Here is a 14,901-nt window from a genome sequence, read left to right on the forward strand (position 1 = left end):
TGGCAGTCACTGGCAATTCAATCACAGGCCAGCAATTAACCCTTTATATCATTCTGGGTTTAGTTTTTAATTTCTAAAACAGCTAGCCATGCATGTGAGCATAAACTAAATATGGCTTAGCATAAATTTGATCCAAACCAGTCAATCTGATTTGAATCATCCTTGTTAGGAAGTTCGAATGATCTGCTGAATATATTAAAATTATAGCCATGGTAATACCTAGATAATTGCCTTAAATTCAGGACCCCTTAGGGAGGTGGGGAGGGAGAGAAAGCACGCAAAAAGACACTAACTTCCTTTGAGAAAAACCCGGAGGTTAAATCTTGACAACCAGAGATGGTGATTATTTTGCTGATATCTCTTCATCTCTGGGAAGAGTAGAATTTAGGCAGGTATAGCATGACAACTGAGAGTACAGGATTGGAAGATCCTGGTTTACACCTTGCTGCAGCCATTCATTCACGAAGTAGCCTTTGGCAGGACACCTTACACTGCAGTGACCCCTTCAGAATTTGGTGCTTCTCTATTTCCTTTTAATTTTTGCCGCACAGGTTATGCTTTCTTTCAAACTGCAAGTTATCTGAATGTGGGAGGGGAGGGGTTTCCACTTTTCTAACCTTAATACAAAGTAGTTGTTATTTCCATTGATCTAAATGAACATCTTGTAGGGTAAAACATTTCCTTGTCCCTCCCTGCATTCTCATGGTCTGGGGGATGTCCTCTGAAATGATGTTCTTGTGGTGCCCAGATATCTGATTGTTTTGATCACCACTCTACCTAAAAGACCTCAAACTTGCCCAACCCTTAAGATCATCATCTGAAGCTCTTTCTGTCATTCTACGTTCAAGGAAGGTCTAAAGGATGGCAACGCGAGAAAAGGCCTTTTGTAGTAGCCACACATTTTACCCAGGGAAGCCTGCCTGCAATTGCTTCGGCAATGACATTTTTGTTTTCCCAGGTATTTGGCAAGCCCTGAGGGTCTGAACTGGCCGTGACTGAACAAGACCTTGAGGTAGTAGTGGATAGCTCAATGAAGATGTGGACTTAGTGTGTGACTGCTGTGAAAAAGGAAAACCCCACTGCTGATAATCATGATGCTGTTATGCAGTCCATGGTTCAACCTTAGTTCTGCATCGAGTGCTCTTCCTTGGGTCCCACTGCTGTCTGAGAAGTGTGGCTACTCTGCAAAACCCTTCTTGGTTATATTCTGCTGCTGTTTTTAAACTCCCTTAAGAGCTCTTGGGTTTACAACTTTGTCTGTAGGTGACACTTTAAACTCTTGCATCATACCAATGTATTACAATAGAGTAATGGACAATATTCAGCTAAATGTTTGTACTAGCGCAGTGGGAATTTCCCACTCCCCATGCATATCCTGCACCTTCTCCAAAATTGTTCTAGAGGGTTGGGGAAACTCCACAGAACAGTTTGGGGGGAGGAGAGGAGAGGAGGGAAATGTTCTATTGTGCCCAGATAAATCCCTGCACTGATAGAACATTCCTCCTAGTGCTGCATTGAAAAAAGCAGGGTGTGCATTTGTGGCAGGAGAGGGGGAGAGAGAGATGGCTACAGATTCTCACTTGGGGTTTTTGTCAATGGAATTGTCCCATTAGCGGAAGGACGTCTGACTACACAATGGGATTTATTCTCTTCCGCTGCCGCCAACCCACCCCCACCCCCACCTCCGCCAATGCCATGTTTTGGAGAGTTCCCTCTATCCTCCAGAGCAGGCTGTTGGGGTGGAGAGCAGAAAGAGGAGGGGGGAAAGTCAGTGTGGGAGGAAACAATCTAGCATGGATGGCTCTTTTTTGAAAAACTAACCTTTATTTATTTAGAAAGTTATTGTGTTTATATAGCCCAACACACATTTTATTCTCACTGGTCTCTTCTGATCTTCGTAAACAGCCCGCAAATTGTTTTTAATGAGTGTTTATCGTGTGTTCTGCTTCATGTGGTGTGGAGATGGGTTGTTTCGTTTTTTAAATTTCTGGCTGCCGGGGAAACAACACTCTTTTCTTCCATATGTAATTAAAGGTCACTGAAAGAAAATTCAGATAATGATTCTGCTTCTGCCGCTGCAGCTTCAGCCTTAGCTATCTGCTTCCTCAGTTTCTCCCTTGCCTTCCTCTGTTGTCTGTCAATGCAGAAGATAGTGAACATCCTGAACTCCTTGTAGTTCAGTTGCTGGTGATGGAAGGGAAAAGGTAATATTGCAGTTTAGTGAAATATTAATGGCTAGTTCATAAGCAAGTATTCTATGGGAGGAACGTGGCGTTTTCCATCCTTCCCTTTAAGTCTTCTCTCTGCCCTTCTGAGGTGGTCTTGAAGGTAAACCTCAGATCTCTCTAGTCAATAATTTTTTTGTAGGCATTATGGCCTGCATTATCAAATGGACAAGTGGAATTTCTTACATGTGTTTCTGTAATGTCTGCTATAATTAAATCTGAATTTTAGATGGGTAAGCAAGTCTAAGGCTAGCATGCCTTTCATGTGTGTGGTATGGTTCCTGCACACAGAGGAACCAGCAGCTTCATGAGGAGCTGCCAAGTTGATAAAAGGGAGCTCAGGATTGTGCATGGTATTCTTGTGAACATAAATTAATCCTACCATGGACTTCTGAATGGGGTTATAAAATGGGGGTGTGGGACTGGATGTGGCTGGCGACTGGATGTTTTTAATTAAAAAAAAATCCCATCATGCCAAGTTTGTCAGGTGGGCAGGACTACCACCCACCTGTCAATCACATGACATCACAGAGAACAGTAGTGCGTGTTGTTGCAGTCTTAGATGAGGCTTCTTCAGCCTAATGAAAGTCAAAGACTTATTAAGATGGGGCAATATAGGTGGGGAGGGGAGGGACCCACACATGGGTATAGCCAGTATTTTTTGGGGGGGCAGGACTTTTGTTAGGGGGGAAGAACTGATGTGATTGGTCAGTTAAGTATTTTTATTGTTTCACTGCCCCTCCCTGCCCCGCTTGGCTGCGCCCCTGAACCCACATATCCCCATGCATTTGTTCTCTCACTCTCACCTAACAGACACACACAATGTTTACCTCATCACCAGAGATGTCAAAGTCCTTGAATATTTGACTCAGCTCAGTCTTTTTAATATTAAAGAGGAAGCGAGTGGATTGGAACTCTGCTGGGCCGACTGTGTGCCCTCCATCAATGTCCAGCAGCTCAAAAACTGGATGACAATGACGATACATGAACTGCTTTTCAAGGTGGTTCTGATGCAAGAAAGAGAAGTCAGAGTAGAAATTAAGTTTCTTTATTAAAAATAATTCCAGCAGTATAAAACCCAAGCATTGGCATGTATGTTACTCTGATGTTATGGGGAGGGGGACATGACTTTTTAACATTCCTCATTTGCACATTCCGGTCTTTGTGTTTTGTTTTCTTTGAGGTTACTATTAAGAGCAATGGGACCATTGTCTCAAATGGTGAAACTAGGATAAACCTTGCTGACGAGAACAGAATTTGTAGTCTCCAAAATGCAGTGGTTCCTGTAGGAACTGAAGCACTAGATTTGCACAGATCAGTTTAATGAAAGATGAAATTGAGGTTGTCCAGGAACTTTGGAACTGGCAATGCATTGAGAATCCTGCACAGTATGGTGTCTCCTCTTGGTGTGTGTCCCTCTCCCCAGTTCCTCATGTGCTGGCTTCAGTGCAGAGATCCTAATCCTCCCTCAGCTCTGAGATCTGATTTAAATATTGGTTTACTAACCAGGATCTTAAACCACAATCTGATCCAGCTTAGTAAGCCACCATTAAATCAGAGTTCCCTTTTTTGAATGTAATGGAGACCTCTGTTTAACACAAACTAGCATCTTTGTATTAAAGCTGGGCAGGGTGGGGTGGGTGGGTGGATGCGAGGGAAGGAGAAGGGGAGCAGTGTGCAGGCCTGACAATTTCCAGCTTCCTCAACCATGATCATGCTTGATCAGTGGTTGGCCAAACTTGGGCCTCCAGCTGTTTTTGGACTACAACTCCCATCATCCCTCGCTAACAGGACCAGTGGTCAGGGATGATGGGAATTGTAGTCCCAAAACAGCTGGAGACCCAAGTTTGGCCAACACTACATTAGGATGAACAAAGGCATGGGCTCACAATCTTTTCTGGCCCAGGCATACATATAGAAATCTAAAACCGTCATAGACACTTTGAAATACCCATTTCACAGAAGAATAAATAAAATGTGGGAACAAGCTACGCCTCCCCAAGGCAAGCAAATGCACTTTAAAAGGGGGGGGGAGCTGCAGGGGGCATTGACAAGCACCATGGCAGGTGTCTGGGAGTGTAGTGACACCTATGGATACCACATTAGTGATACCAGAACTAAGGTTTGTTTGTTTTTTCTTAGTGCTCAGTGGGCATGTATTCTCTCTGGCTCCATATTACATTTAATGCCCCCTATTCAGCTAAATAGAATTCAAAACATACTGTACTGAACATTACTACCTTTTCTGCTGCCAGAAGCATCTCACCTACCCCAGCCCAGCCTGGAATTGCTAAGTTAACTTTACCTCATGGGACATTATGATGCACACCAACATGTAGAATTCATCAAAGTTGACCTCCCCTTTGCCATCCCAGTCCAGTAGGTCAAACACCAGCATGATCTGAGCCTTGCTCAGGTCAGTTACATAGTGGAGAAAGTTGTAAAACTGCAGATCTGGGGGAAATCCACATAAAAATGTGTGTTTTAACTATGTCCTTAAATACATCCTTAATTACATATTCATCTCAGAATACAATGTGGTTTCCCCACAACAGAGCGACCAGGAGACCTCTTTTTACTGACTTATCTACAAGAAAGGAGTAAGCACTTTCCCAGGAAATGTAAGTTTAGGCAATCAGACTACAGAAGAAGGTGGTTGGTGCAGGTTGCCTCCATTACTTTAAGACTCAATGAGAGCACCTGCTTGCAATAGATATGGCAGAGGGGCAGGGACAGTTTAGGCCATATCCCATTGCTCAAGAGCAAAGCCAAAATGCACACAGTCTTAAGGCATGTGCAAAGTTCCAGTTATACTGAGCATCTTGGTAACACACTCCCCTAGCAATAAATGTTCCCACAACATGGAAATCAGCTTCCCCCTTTGGATTGATTGGCACAAAATGTTTGGCATGCATTAGCTGGAAAGAGATGTACAGTTTCATTTGCTTCACGTAATCCTCAAAGTGTATGGGCAGTGCAATCTGAGGTCTGAAAGTAGTCGCAGAACTAGTACTGATGCTCATTAAAGAGCCATCAATTGAAGATGATTTTACTTGAAAACACATACTCATCATATTGTGCTTATATTCAAAGCATAAGTTAGGAGAGGCGATATTCATAAAGCACCCACTCCTACGTTTGCCCCAGGAATGGATTATGAGCAGATGAATTCTGAGCTACAACATTGAGGAGCAGCTAGATGCAACAATGACACTTCAAATCACAGTATGCCAGCAGGAGGCTGAACCCTCCTGCAGCCATGCTTTGTTGCTCAAAATAGCTTTTTAATAAGCCATTTTTTTCTTCCAGTGTGGGTTTCTTCCGATTTTTAAAAAACTATAGGGTTTTTTTTAAAAAAAGAAAACCTGTATATTTTCAGCAGGTGGAAAGCAAAGGAAAGAGTTCTGTTCTCCACAGCCACCCGCCCTACACTTAAATCTCCAAACCACACCCTGTCGTTATAGGAATTTATTGTCAGACCCAATTCTGCATGTTGGGCCACTGCTGTTAAACCTAGTTTTGCCCTCTGAATTCCAGATACTAGGGACAACGAAGGGAAAGTTTATGCCTCCACATTTTGTGTGTAAACTTACCAAGGGTATCTTGCCCACCCAGCAATGCTAACAGTATACCCTCCCAGATATTTGGTCCAGTCTGGGGAGGTTCTTTTTATAATCTGGCTTGTGGCCAAACGCCTTAAGAATGAAAAACCACAGGCTTCGTTTCTGAAGACATCCTTCAGAGTTCATGCACTCTGCTCTGATCCCTACCTCCCTCTTCCGATCAATTAGCTCGTGAAGTCCCTCTTTCTAGCTGATCTGAGGGGCAGCAACTGCTTAAAGGCAAAGTGAAATGATGCTGGGAGTTTCAGTTCACACCTTTGTGGCCTAACTTTAGCTGCTGTGTGAAACTTACCATTCAGAGAATTATTTTTGTGAACATCGAGCAGTTGAAAGTAGGACGCCAGTGCCCTTGCATTTCTGACAGATAACAAGCAGTAGATTTTATCCAAACACAAAAAGTGCAGGAAGCATTTGGGTTTCAGCTTCATCTTGCCGACAATGAAAACCGTTCACCTGCGGAATGCTGGCAGGTATTCACGGTGACGCCTGCATCACAGTCAAAGAATTCCACCTTGGAACCAGAACAGGAGGATGAAAAGAGAAAAGAAAAAAAAAACCACCTTCTACCATGTTCAAAATGGGTGCTCTCTGCCATAAGGGACCCAGGGGCAATACATGACAAAAACTGGAAATGATCAAGTATTAATACTTTTGGAACAGTCCACAGAAAATGGGGGGGGGGGTGTCACATTGAAATCAGTTGGATTAAGGCTGGGAGTGGAAACTATGGGTCTCCAGACTACAGCTCCCATAATCGCTGACCATTGGTGGTGTTAGGATGATTTGGAGTCCAATGGCTGAACGTGCTCCTGCTCCGTGGATTAAGCATTGATCTGCGCATTTTATCAAACTGCAATATTCAAGGTGAAGGTAATATTCACCTTGCAATTGCAATATTCAAGGTGAAGGTAGAAACAGAAAACGGATAGGGGTAGAAAGTGCACTGCACAGATTTGGGCTCCATAGCTTATGTGCCCAGTAGGATGGTCAGTTGAAAAAAGCAGACAGGGCTCCTGCACCTTTAATAATTGGGCAGAAGGGCCAATTTCAGCATGTGTAACTAGCAGTGCAAGCAACACCTGCATCAGTTCCTCCCTCTGCACAGCTCTTAAAGGTGCAGGAGCCTCATCTTATTTTTTTTCACCTGACCACCTCTGAGTCTTTTCCACAAACCTGATGTAAACTTTGCATGGACTGCCCTTTAATATTGTAGACTTGGAAGGGTCTTCTTCTCTAAGGAAATGTCATGAGAACATCTTACGTTTCCGGGTAACATCATCCTTTGCCCAGAGCCCTCTAGAGTGGTGTGTTAGCCCACAATGGCCCAGATAGGTCAGAGGAATTGAGAAAGAGTTGCTCAAGGCCACCCAGGGAGGTTTGAAGCTTAACAGTGATTTGAAAGTGGCTTTCTCACATTATCAGCTGCCTGCTCTCATTGCAGGGGCAAGGTGGGGTTGCCCCCTGTTGGTATCAGTCATTGTTAATCTTTCTACATGGGGCATCATGAAGCTGTAACTCAGGACATCACAAATTACTTGTTTTTGCAATTATTACTTTTTTAAAAAATGTATATCTTGCTTTTCATCCCCCAAAAAGGAAACACGAATTACAGCTAACAGCATACAATAACCCACAACATCAATGTAAAACATAAAGAATAGTAACAACTTATAACCCACCAAGCCGAACAGTCTACCTGCCACATATGGCAGGCTCTCAGGGCTTGGATCATTATTTGTGCTTTCTTCCTGGAGATGCAAAAACAGGGTTCAATATCTGACAGGATACAGTGCTTAGAAATCTGTCTTAGAGAGAGTCAGGCCTTTGGTCCATTTAGACCATACCATCTACTCAATACCTGGAGTGAGGAACCTCAATCCTGGGGGTCAAATGTTGCTATCTAGGCCTCTCTTCCTTGTCGTTGGTACTCTCCCCAGGCCATGGCCCTCAGTGTCCTGGCTTCACACCTCATTTTTCCCCCAAAATTTTTTTATTCATTTTATAATACTAATAAACAACACAAACAGAAAAACAAACAATACAAACAAATTCTTGTCTTATCCTTATTTTTTCTAAACATTGTTAGGTGAGCTTCCCCAAGTCCCCCCATCTGATTTTCATTTTACCTCATCATTAGCAGTTTACATAGATCATAATTTTTAACCATTTTTTTATCACACTTACTTTTACCATTACAGTGATGCCCCGCAAGACGAATGCCTCGCAAGACAAAAAACTCGCTAGACGAAAGAGTTTTCTGTTTTTTGAGGTGCTTCGCAAGACAAATTTCCCTATGGGCTTGCTTCGCAAGACAAAACGTATTGCAAGTTCTTGCGAGTTTGTTTCCTTTTTCTTAAAGCCGCTAAGCCACTAAGCCGTTAATAGCCGCTAATAGCCGTGCTTCGCAAGACGAAAAAACCGCAAGACGAAGAGACTCACGGAACGGATTAATTTCGTCTTGCGAGGCACCACTGTAAAATCTTTACATATTATCCCTTACAAATAATACTGTTTTAAAATACACTATCTTCTACTTCTAACCCTACAGCCTATATCCACTTCCAAAGCTATTCTAAGATTTAAATATTAACATATTTTTTCAAATATTCTTTAAACTTCTTCCAATCTTCTTCCACCGTCTCTTCTCTCTGGTCCCGGAGTCTCCCAGTCCGTTCGGCAAATTCCATATAGTGCATCATCTTCATCTGCCATTCTTCGATAGTTGGTAAATCTTGTTTCTTCCAATTCTTCGCTAATAATATTCTCGCAGCTGTTGTAGCATACAGAAAAAAAGTAACATCCTTTTGGGGGATTTCACCCCCCACCATACCAAGTAAAAAGGCTTCTGGTTTCTTAATAAATGTGTTTTTCAACACTTTTTTCCAGTTCATTATAAATCCTTTCCCAGAAGTCTTTTACCTTGGGGCACGTCTACCACATGTGGTAAAAGGTTCCTTCTTTTCCCTTACATTTCCAGCATTTATTATCATGAGTATGATACATTTTTGCTAGGCTTCACACCTTATTGGGTGGTTTTTTGCCAGACATGAATGCGTCCTTTAAGAATGCCTCTTGCTTACGTGGATGGAGAATAGAGGAGGATGTATGAGCATGTTGTAGAAACTGGCCCCTAGAAGAGTGGTAAGGAGGGAATGTGGCCCCTGGGTGGAAAAGCAGAACTCTGGGGTTTCAGACCAGGAGCTTTTCCCACCGAGCTGGAGATGATTCAGTCTGGTGGGTCACAAGATGCACAGCCAAAATGGCAACTGGCAAAGCTAGTGAAGATTTACCACATAGCAAGTCCTGTCATTTCCAAATTCTGTAATTCCAAGCAGTTCCTCTAGATGTCCCTATTCATTTACATTTGTTAGTGTGTATGAGCAGCAGAAGTGGTCTGTTTCTGCCAAGACTACTGTACTGATCTAGTAGAATATTTGTTCAAGGTCCAGTTAAGTCGAAGTATATGTTTCATTTAGTAAAACTGGTTCATGGATCTCAAAACAGGTTTCTCTAACATTATCCTATCAGTCCAGCTGCCGGATAGGACCTTTGCAAAACCCCATTGTGAGCTGAGAGGTACTAAGCCAATGGCAGCCAAAGGGACGTGATACTCTAAGCCTCTGTGAGGTCATAGTGGAGTGGCAAGCTACGTGCCAGAGTAACAAAGGTCATCAGAGTAAATCAGGCAATCTTGAAGCTGGAAAGATCATACAGAGGCCTCAGAAACTACAGAAGTGAGCTTAGAAGAAACCAAAGGAGAGAGCAGGGCCCTCAGAGGACAGGTTCAGCAAATGGTCATTGATTACAGCTGTAATTGGTTCATATTTGCTTCCTATAACCCTGTCCAACTTACTCCTTGACATTTTTGAAAGGTAAATTTGGCATGACTTATAATAGGTGTGTGTGTGTGTGTTATGTTGTATGAAGTCCACTAAAGACATGCTATGCTGAATAATTTTATATTACAGTCAGAGGTGGCCCGTCCTGGCCTGTTCTGCCACCTGAGGCAAAAAGGGAATTGCCGCCTCCTGCTCTCTCCCCACTGCTCCCGCCATGCCACGCCACCACCACTTCAACACCCCAGCTCCCACCAGGTTTGGCAAAAGCCAGGGGGTTCCACAAAGTGTTGCCGCTTGGCTCCTCTGCCTTGGGGTGACTAAAATGATTAGCAGCACCGCGCACCATAACACTTCCGTGTGGCCAGCAAGAGGGTGGTGTTCTGGTGGCGACAGAAGCAGTGGAGTGAGCAGAGTGCCATCTCTTGCACTTCCGCCACCTGAGGCAAGCGCTTCACCCAGCCTCATGGGTGGAGCGGCTTCAATTACAGTACGGTGGTACCTCGGGTTAAGAACTTAATTCGTTCTGGAGGTCCGTTCTTAACTTGAAACTGTTCTTAGCCTGAGGTACCACTTTAGCTAATGGGGCCTCCCACTGCCGCCGCACGATTTCTGTTCTCATCCTGAAGCAAAGTTCTCAACCTGAGGTACTATTTCTGGGTTAGTGGAGTCTGTAACCTGAAGCGTCTGTAACCACTGTATTCTGAATTAGGTGACTGTAAGCCACTGCCACCAAACCATGGGTACTAGTAGTAATATTAATTCCACACAAATATTGGTTGTTTACAAAGACACCCATTCAAATACCGCTTCTACCACCCTTCAGGAACGCAGCAGGGGGCGGGTCTGTGTGTTTTTGCAACCCTAAAGCTAGTGTTGCTAATCAATGCAGAGCTACAATTTACAAATCGTTATCTGAGTAAGAGACTCTCTGCTCAAAGATGACATTTACAGCTCCACCATCTGAGCCAAGTCTGCTCAAAGGGAACTCCTGTTCCATTCAGTGGCGCTCCCTCCCAGGTAAGCGGGGTTGCTAGATCGCTTCTCGAAGTTCCTTTAGGACACTTTCCCCGACACGCACATTCTTAGCTCCCTTCCGACCATTTCCAAAGAAGTGATTTAATCTTTAATCCTCCCGGGTTTCCCAGAGTTAGAAAGTGTGCCGGCGGCGCACGAGATAACATCCCGCTTTCAGCTTATGCCTCCTCGCGCTGCGGACTGGAGCTCCGTTGCACGTCTTGGCCACGAAGCCACTTGAGCGCCAGCCGGGACCGCTCGCTTGCTCGCCGGGTGGCTTCCCTTTCTGGAGAGACCCCTCTTCTTCCCGATCCCCAGCGGGGGCAAAGGAATCGGAAACGGAAACTACAATTCCCTTGGCCCCTTGCGAGGGGTGTTTGCGAAGGAGGGACGCTGTCGAAGCGGCGGAGGGCTGCTTGGCCGAGCGGGGGGCGGGCTCACACGACCCACGGCTCCGGGGCGGGGCCAGGAAAGACACGCAAGTGGCGGCTCCGAGAGGAGGAGGCGGGGCGTGCGGGACGCGGAGGGCTCCCGGTGTGGCCAGGACGGGGCGGGGGCAGAGATGCGCGCCCAAGTCCCAGCAGGTGAAGCGGCGCGGCGAGGCCACTCCACGCGCTCGCCTTGAGCGCTCTCTTCCCCGGCCGGGCCGGGGCGGCCCCGGGGTGGTCGCTGCGGAGCGCCGGCTCCTGCGCTCTCCTGCGAGGGGGCGCGCCACGCGTGGCCACGGAAGCGCAGAGAGAGGCAGCCGAGCAGGCTGAGCCGATCCTTTCGCTTTCCCGGCCGAGGCAACGGTGCGTCTGCCGGGCAGGAGTTGTTCTTGCGCGCTGCTCTCCAGAGCGGCTCTGGGTTCGAGAGCTGCCGCCCAAGCAGCCGGTGCCTGCTGCCGCTCGCCTCTCGCGGACTAGCCGACCGCAGCGCCTGCTGGCTCGCCGGACCCGTTTCCCTTCTTCTGCCCTCTCGGTTTATGGTCGGACCATCGAGGGCCAGCCCGGGGCAGTGCCATGGCGTTCGCCAATTTCCGCCGCATCCTGCGCCTCTCTGCCTTCGAGAAGCGCCGATCCAAGGAGTATGAGCACGTTTGCCGGGACCTGGATCCCAACGAGGTGTGGGAGATCGTCGGAGAGCTGGGCGACGGCGCCTTCGGCAAAGTGTACAAGGTGAGCAAGACGATGCGGTGGCGGGAGCGAGTTCGAGTTCGGCGCGCCTTGCAGGCGCGTGTTGTTTGCTTGGTGGGGTAAGGTAAAAAGGTAAATGAACCGGCAACTTCACGAAACGAAGAAGGAAAGGCTGGCGCGTGGGATCTCTCGAGTCTCTCTCGCGTTCACAAGAACACCTTGCAAACCGCGTTAGGTAGCAACGTATGCGGTTCGGAGGGTGGCGCGCCGTGACACGAGACTTTCCTCAGAGGAGCTGCGAGTTCATTTTCACCAAAGTCACGTGGAGTTCTCCCCAAACGCTTAGGGGTTTCGTTTCATACCTACAGGATAAGTTGTTATACTTCTGTTGCTGTACTCTGAGAAAGGGGGAGGGGGTAAATTATCTTGTAGCATGTCACTTTCACAAGTAACTCGTCCTCTTTGAAGAAGTGCCTTTCCTTCTCTCCTTAACTGCTTCAACTCCTGTGTGAAGCTGGATTCGGGCATTCATAAATGTGAAACTTATCTATATCCCATGGTGTGAGTTAACTTTTGCATCGGGAACACACGTGGATAGATCAGAATGATCACTGCCTTTCCCAATCCCCCTCTCCCGGCTTTTTAGTGGGTTGAGGAATCCTGCAAACCCCACAGCTGTGTGCATATAGATTTTGTTTGGATAACTTTACTCCTTGTACACATGGCAAGTCCCTGCAAACCATCCTGGATAGAGATATATTGTTCCTACCAGTGTGAATAATACAGTTCAGCGACTGAAAGGCATTAAGTATTGCAAGGAGAAATAGCCAGAGACCTGCTAGATCCAACCAAAGGCCTTTCTGGTCCAGCATAGGCCAGGCCACTGGCCAACCAGAAGCTGCAAGGGCCAGCCCTAAATACTTTGCTGCTTGAACCAGTTAAAGTGCTAAAGCACAGCCAAGTTATTCTGGCACTTAAGGTAGAAAGCTCCTCTTCTCCAACAGTAAAAGTACAATAAATATTAAGCTAAATAACTTAATAATTTGATGCCCCACCATGGCACCCAGACACAGCTGGCCAATGGTAGGGCCCGTGCCTGTGCAGGATATAACTACAGTGGTACCTCGGGTTACATACGCTTCAGGTTACAGACTCCGCTAACCCAGAAATATTACCTCGGGTTAAGAACTTTGCTTCAGGATGAGAACAGAAATTATGCTCCGGCAGCGCGGCAGCAGCAGGAGGCCCCATTAGCTAAAGTGGTGCTTCAGGTTAAGAACAGTTTCATGTTAAGAACGGACCTCCGGAACAAATTAAGTACTTAACCCGAGGTACCACTGTACAGTTGCCCTCTTTTGCCGATTTCCCCCAGCAAGTGGTATTCATAGGCATGCCGCTTCTGGCCCTGGAAAGCGATCACAGCTAGTAGCCTCCCATAGCTGCCGTCACATTCATGCAGCCTGCAAAGCCTTGAAAGAAGGTTAAATCCTTCTTCCATTTGGTTAGTAGCAAATTCTTACTGGGTTTCGTTTCATGTAGGTATGGTGTTGGGCAATGGCGAATGAAATAAAATATTATGCGAGAGAATTTTAAATTTATCCTTCTTATGAGAGAGACATTCATGGCAACAGGTGGGGATGGAGTTGGGGATCAAGTGTCCTCTTTCTGTATGTCCATGTAGTGGGGGTTTCCCCCCCTGCAGGAGCACATGTCTTGCCAGAAGTCTGTAAATCATATAGACTGTGTGTTCCTTCAGGGGAGATGTGGCATAATCTTGGATTAAAGAGGTAATGCAGATTTAGGGGTGCCCTGCATTTTGTTGTTCTATTCTCCCTGCCTCCGATCCAACACCTCTCTCTTAGATTGTAAGCTCCTCTAAGCAGGAACCCTAGAAGCTCAGCCACAGTATGTTTCAGCAAGACACATCAAGTTCCTCTTAGTAGGTATTTCTAGATGGATGCTTTGACAATACTGTTCATCAGTCTTCCCCAGCCTTCCCCAACCTGGTGCCCTCTAGGTGTTAAGATCTACAGCTGTTGTCAGCATGCTGAGAACAGCTGTAGTTCATAATGATGGGAGACTGAGCTATAGTCAAAAACATCTGAAGAACTTCAGGTTGGGGAAGGCTGCTCTCTGCCACATAGATTTTCTCAGCTGAGTCAACTAATTGGGTGCAATTCATGATAATGGGCAGCTTTATTTATAAAATGTCAGGGAGATGCTCTACAGATCGCTTGCTCTTCCAAATATTGGTCTTAGTGCTTTATATTTACATATATAAAAATAGCTTCTTGTTCAGACTTCTTTCCTCCCCTGCCCCCACTTCCCCCATTTGAGTGTCTTCAGGTGTTGAATCTAGAGCTGTCTTCAACTTTACCAGACAAATCCTTTTGGGGAGCCTGGATTGACTTGGCAAATCTTGTTAGTAATAGTGACTAGAAGCTAATGAGGGGCCAGCTGGGCTCATTTGCAGGGGGAATATGAATGCTGCTAGATTGAAGACAGATTTCTGGGAAACAAGGTTAGCAAGAGCATGATTGGGGCTTCGGCAAGTAGAGGTGGTACTGTAAGGTGAGGCTAGTGATGGAGTCTGGCCATGTGTTAGACTTTAGAGATGAAGGGAACTGGCTTGGATCCCTGCCCTTAGTGAGTGAAGTACAAAGTCAGTGACTGCATTGCTGAAATGGCTGGTGTAGTGCAGGGACCGCAGCTCTCTTTTTGTGGAAGGAAGAATAAAAAATTGACCTGTTTTTCAGCAGTTGCAACAGATAACACTTCCACAATTGCACAAGGCAGACTTAGCCAACCTGATAGCCAGCATGCTAATTGGGGCTGAGGTGAGTTGTAGTCCAAAACACCTGGAGGGTAGAAGGTTGGCTAAAGCTGGCTTAAGCAATATGCAAGGGTTCTTGTAGGATCTATGACAATTCTGTTGACTACACAAAATAATGGCTGTCAAGAATCCATTGTGGTAAACTATTTAAACCATGTGATGCATGTGTGTTCCCACTACTCTGGAAGGCAAGAATTGGTGTTTCCATCCAAACCACAAGAGTAATAAACCGCCTTTCCTGTTACAATTCAG

General features: G+C 45.8%; 2 protein-coding genes across 2 annotated transcripts in view; one reads left to right on the forward strand and one right to left on the reverse strand.

Annotated features, from left to right (window-relative positions):
* Positions 1–1,804: 1,804 nt before the first annotated feature.
* On the reverse strand, positions 1,805–6,321 carry EFCAB9 (EF-hand calcium binding domain 9). Its single transcript, XM_079964907.1, has 4 exons — positions 6,141–6,321; positions 4,531–4,679; positions 3,056–3,232; positions 1,805–2,184 (listed from the first exon to the last, which is right to left on the reverse strand). Exons 1-4 carry the CDS (start codon positions 6,274–6,276, stop codon positions 2,029–2,031), a joined length of 618 nt encoding a protein of 205 aa, XP_079821033.1. The 5' UTR covers positions 6,277–6,321; the 3' UTR covers positions 1,805–2,028.
* A 4,889-nt stretch (positions 6,322–11,210) lies between these two features.
* Positions 11,211–14,901, forward strand: part of STK10 (serine/threonine kinase 10) — a 69,957-nt gene continuing 66,266 nt past the window's right edge. Inside the window, exon 1 of the mRNA XM_079964780.1 lies at positions 11,211–11,858. Within this exon, the coding sequence (XP_079820906.1) occupies positions 11,703–11,858 (156 nt within the window). The 5' untranslated portion in view covers positions 11,211–11,702. The remainder of the gene's footprint in view (positions 11,859–14,901) is intronic.

The sequence above is a fragment of the Podarcis cretensis genome (genome assembly GCF_951804945.1).
Source record: "Podarcis cretensis genome assembly, chromosome: 2".
NCBI lineage: Eukaryota > Metazoa > Chordata > Lepidosauria > Squamata > Lacertidae > Podarcis > Podarcis cretensis.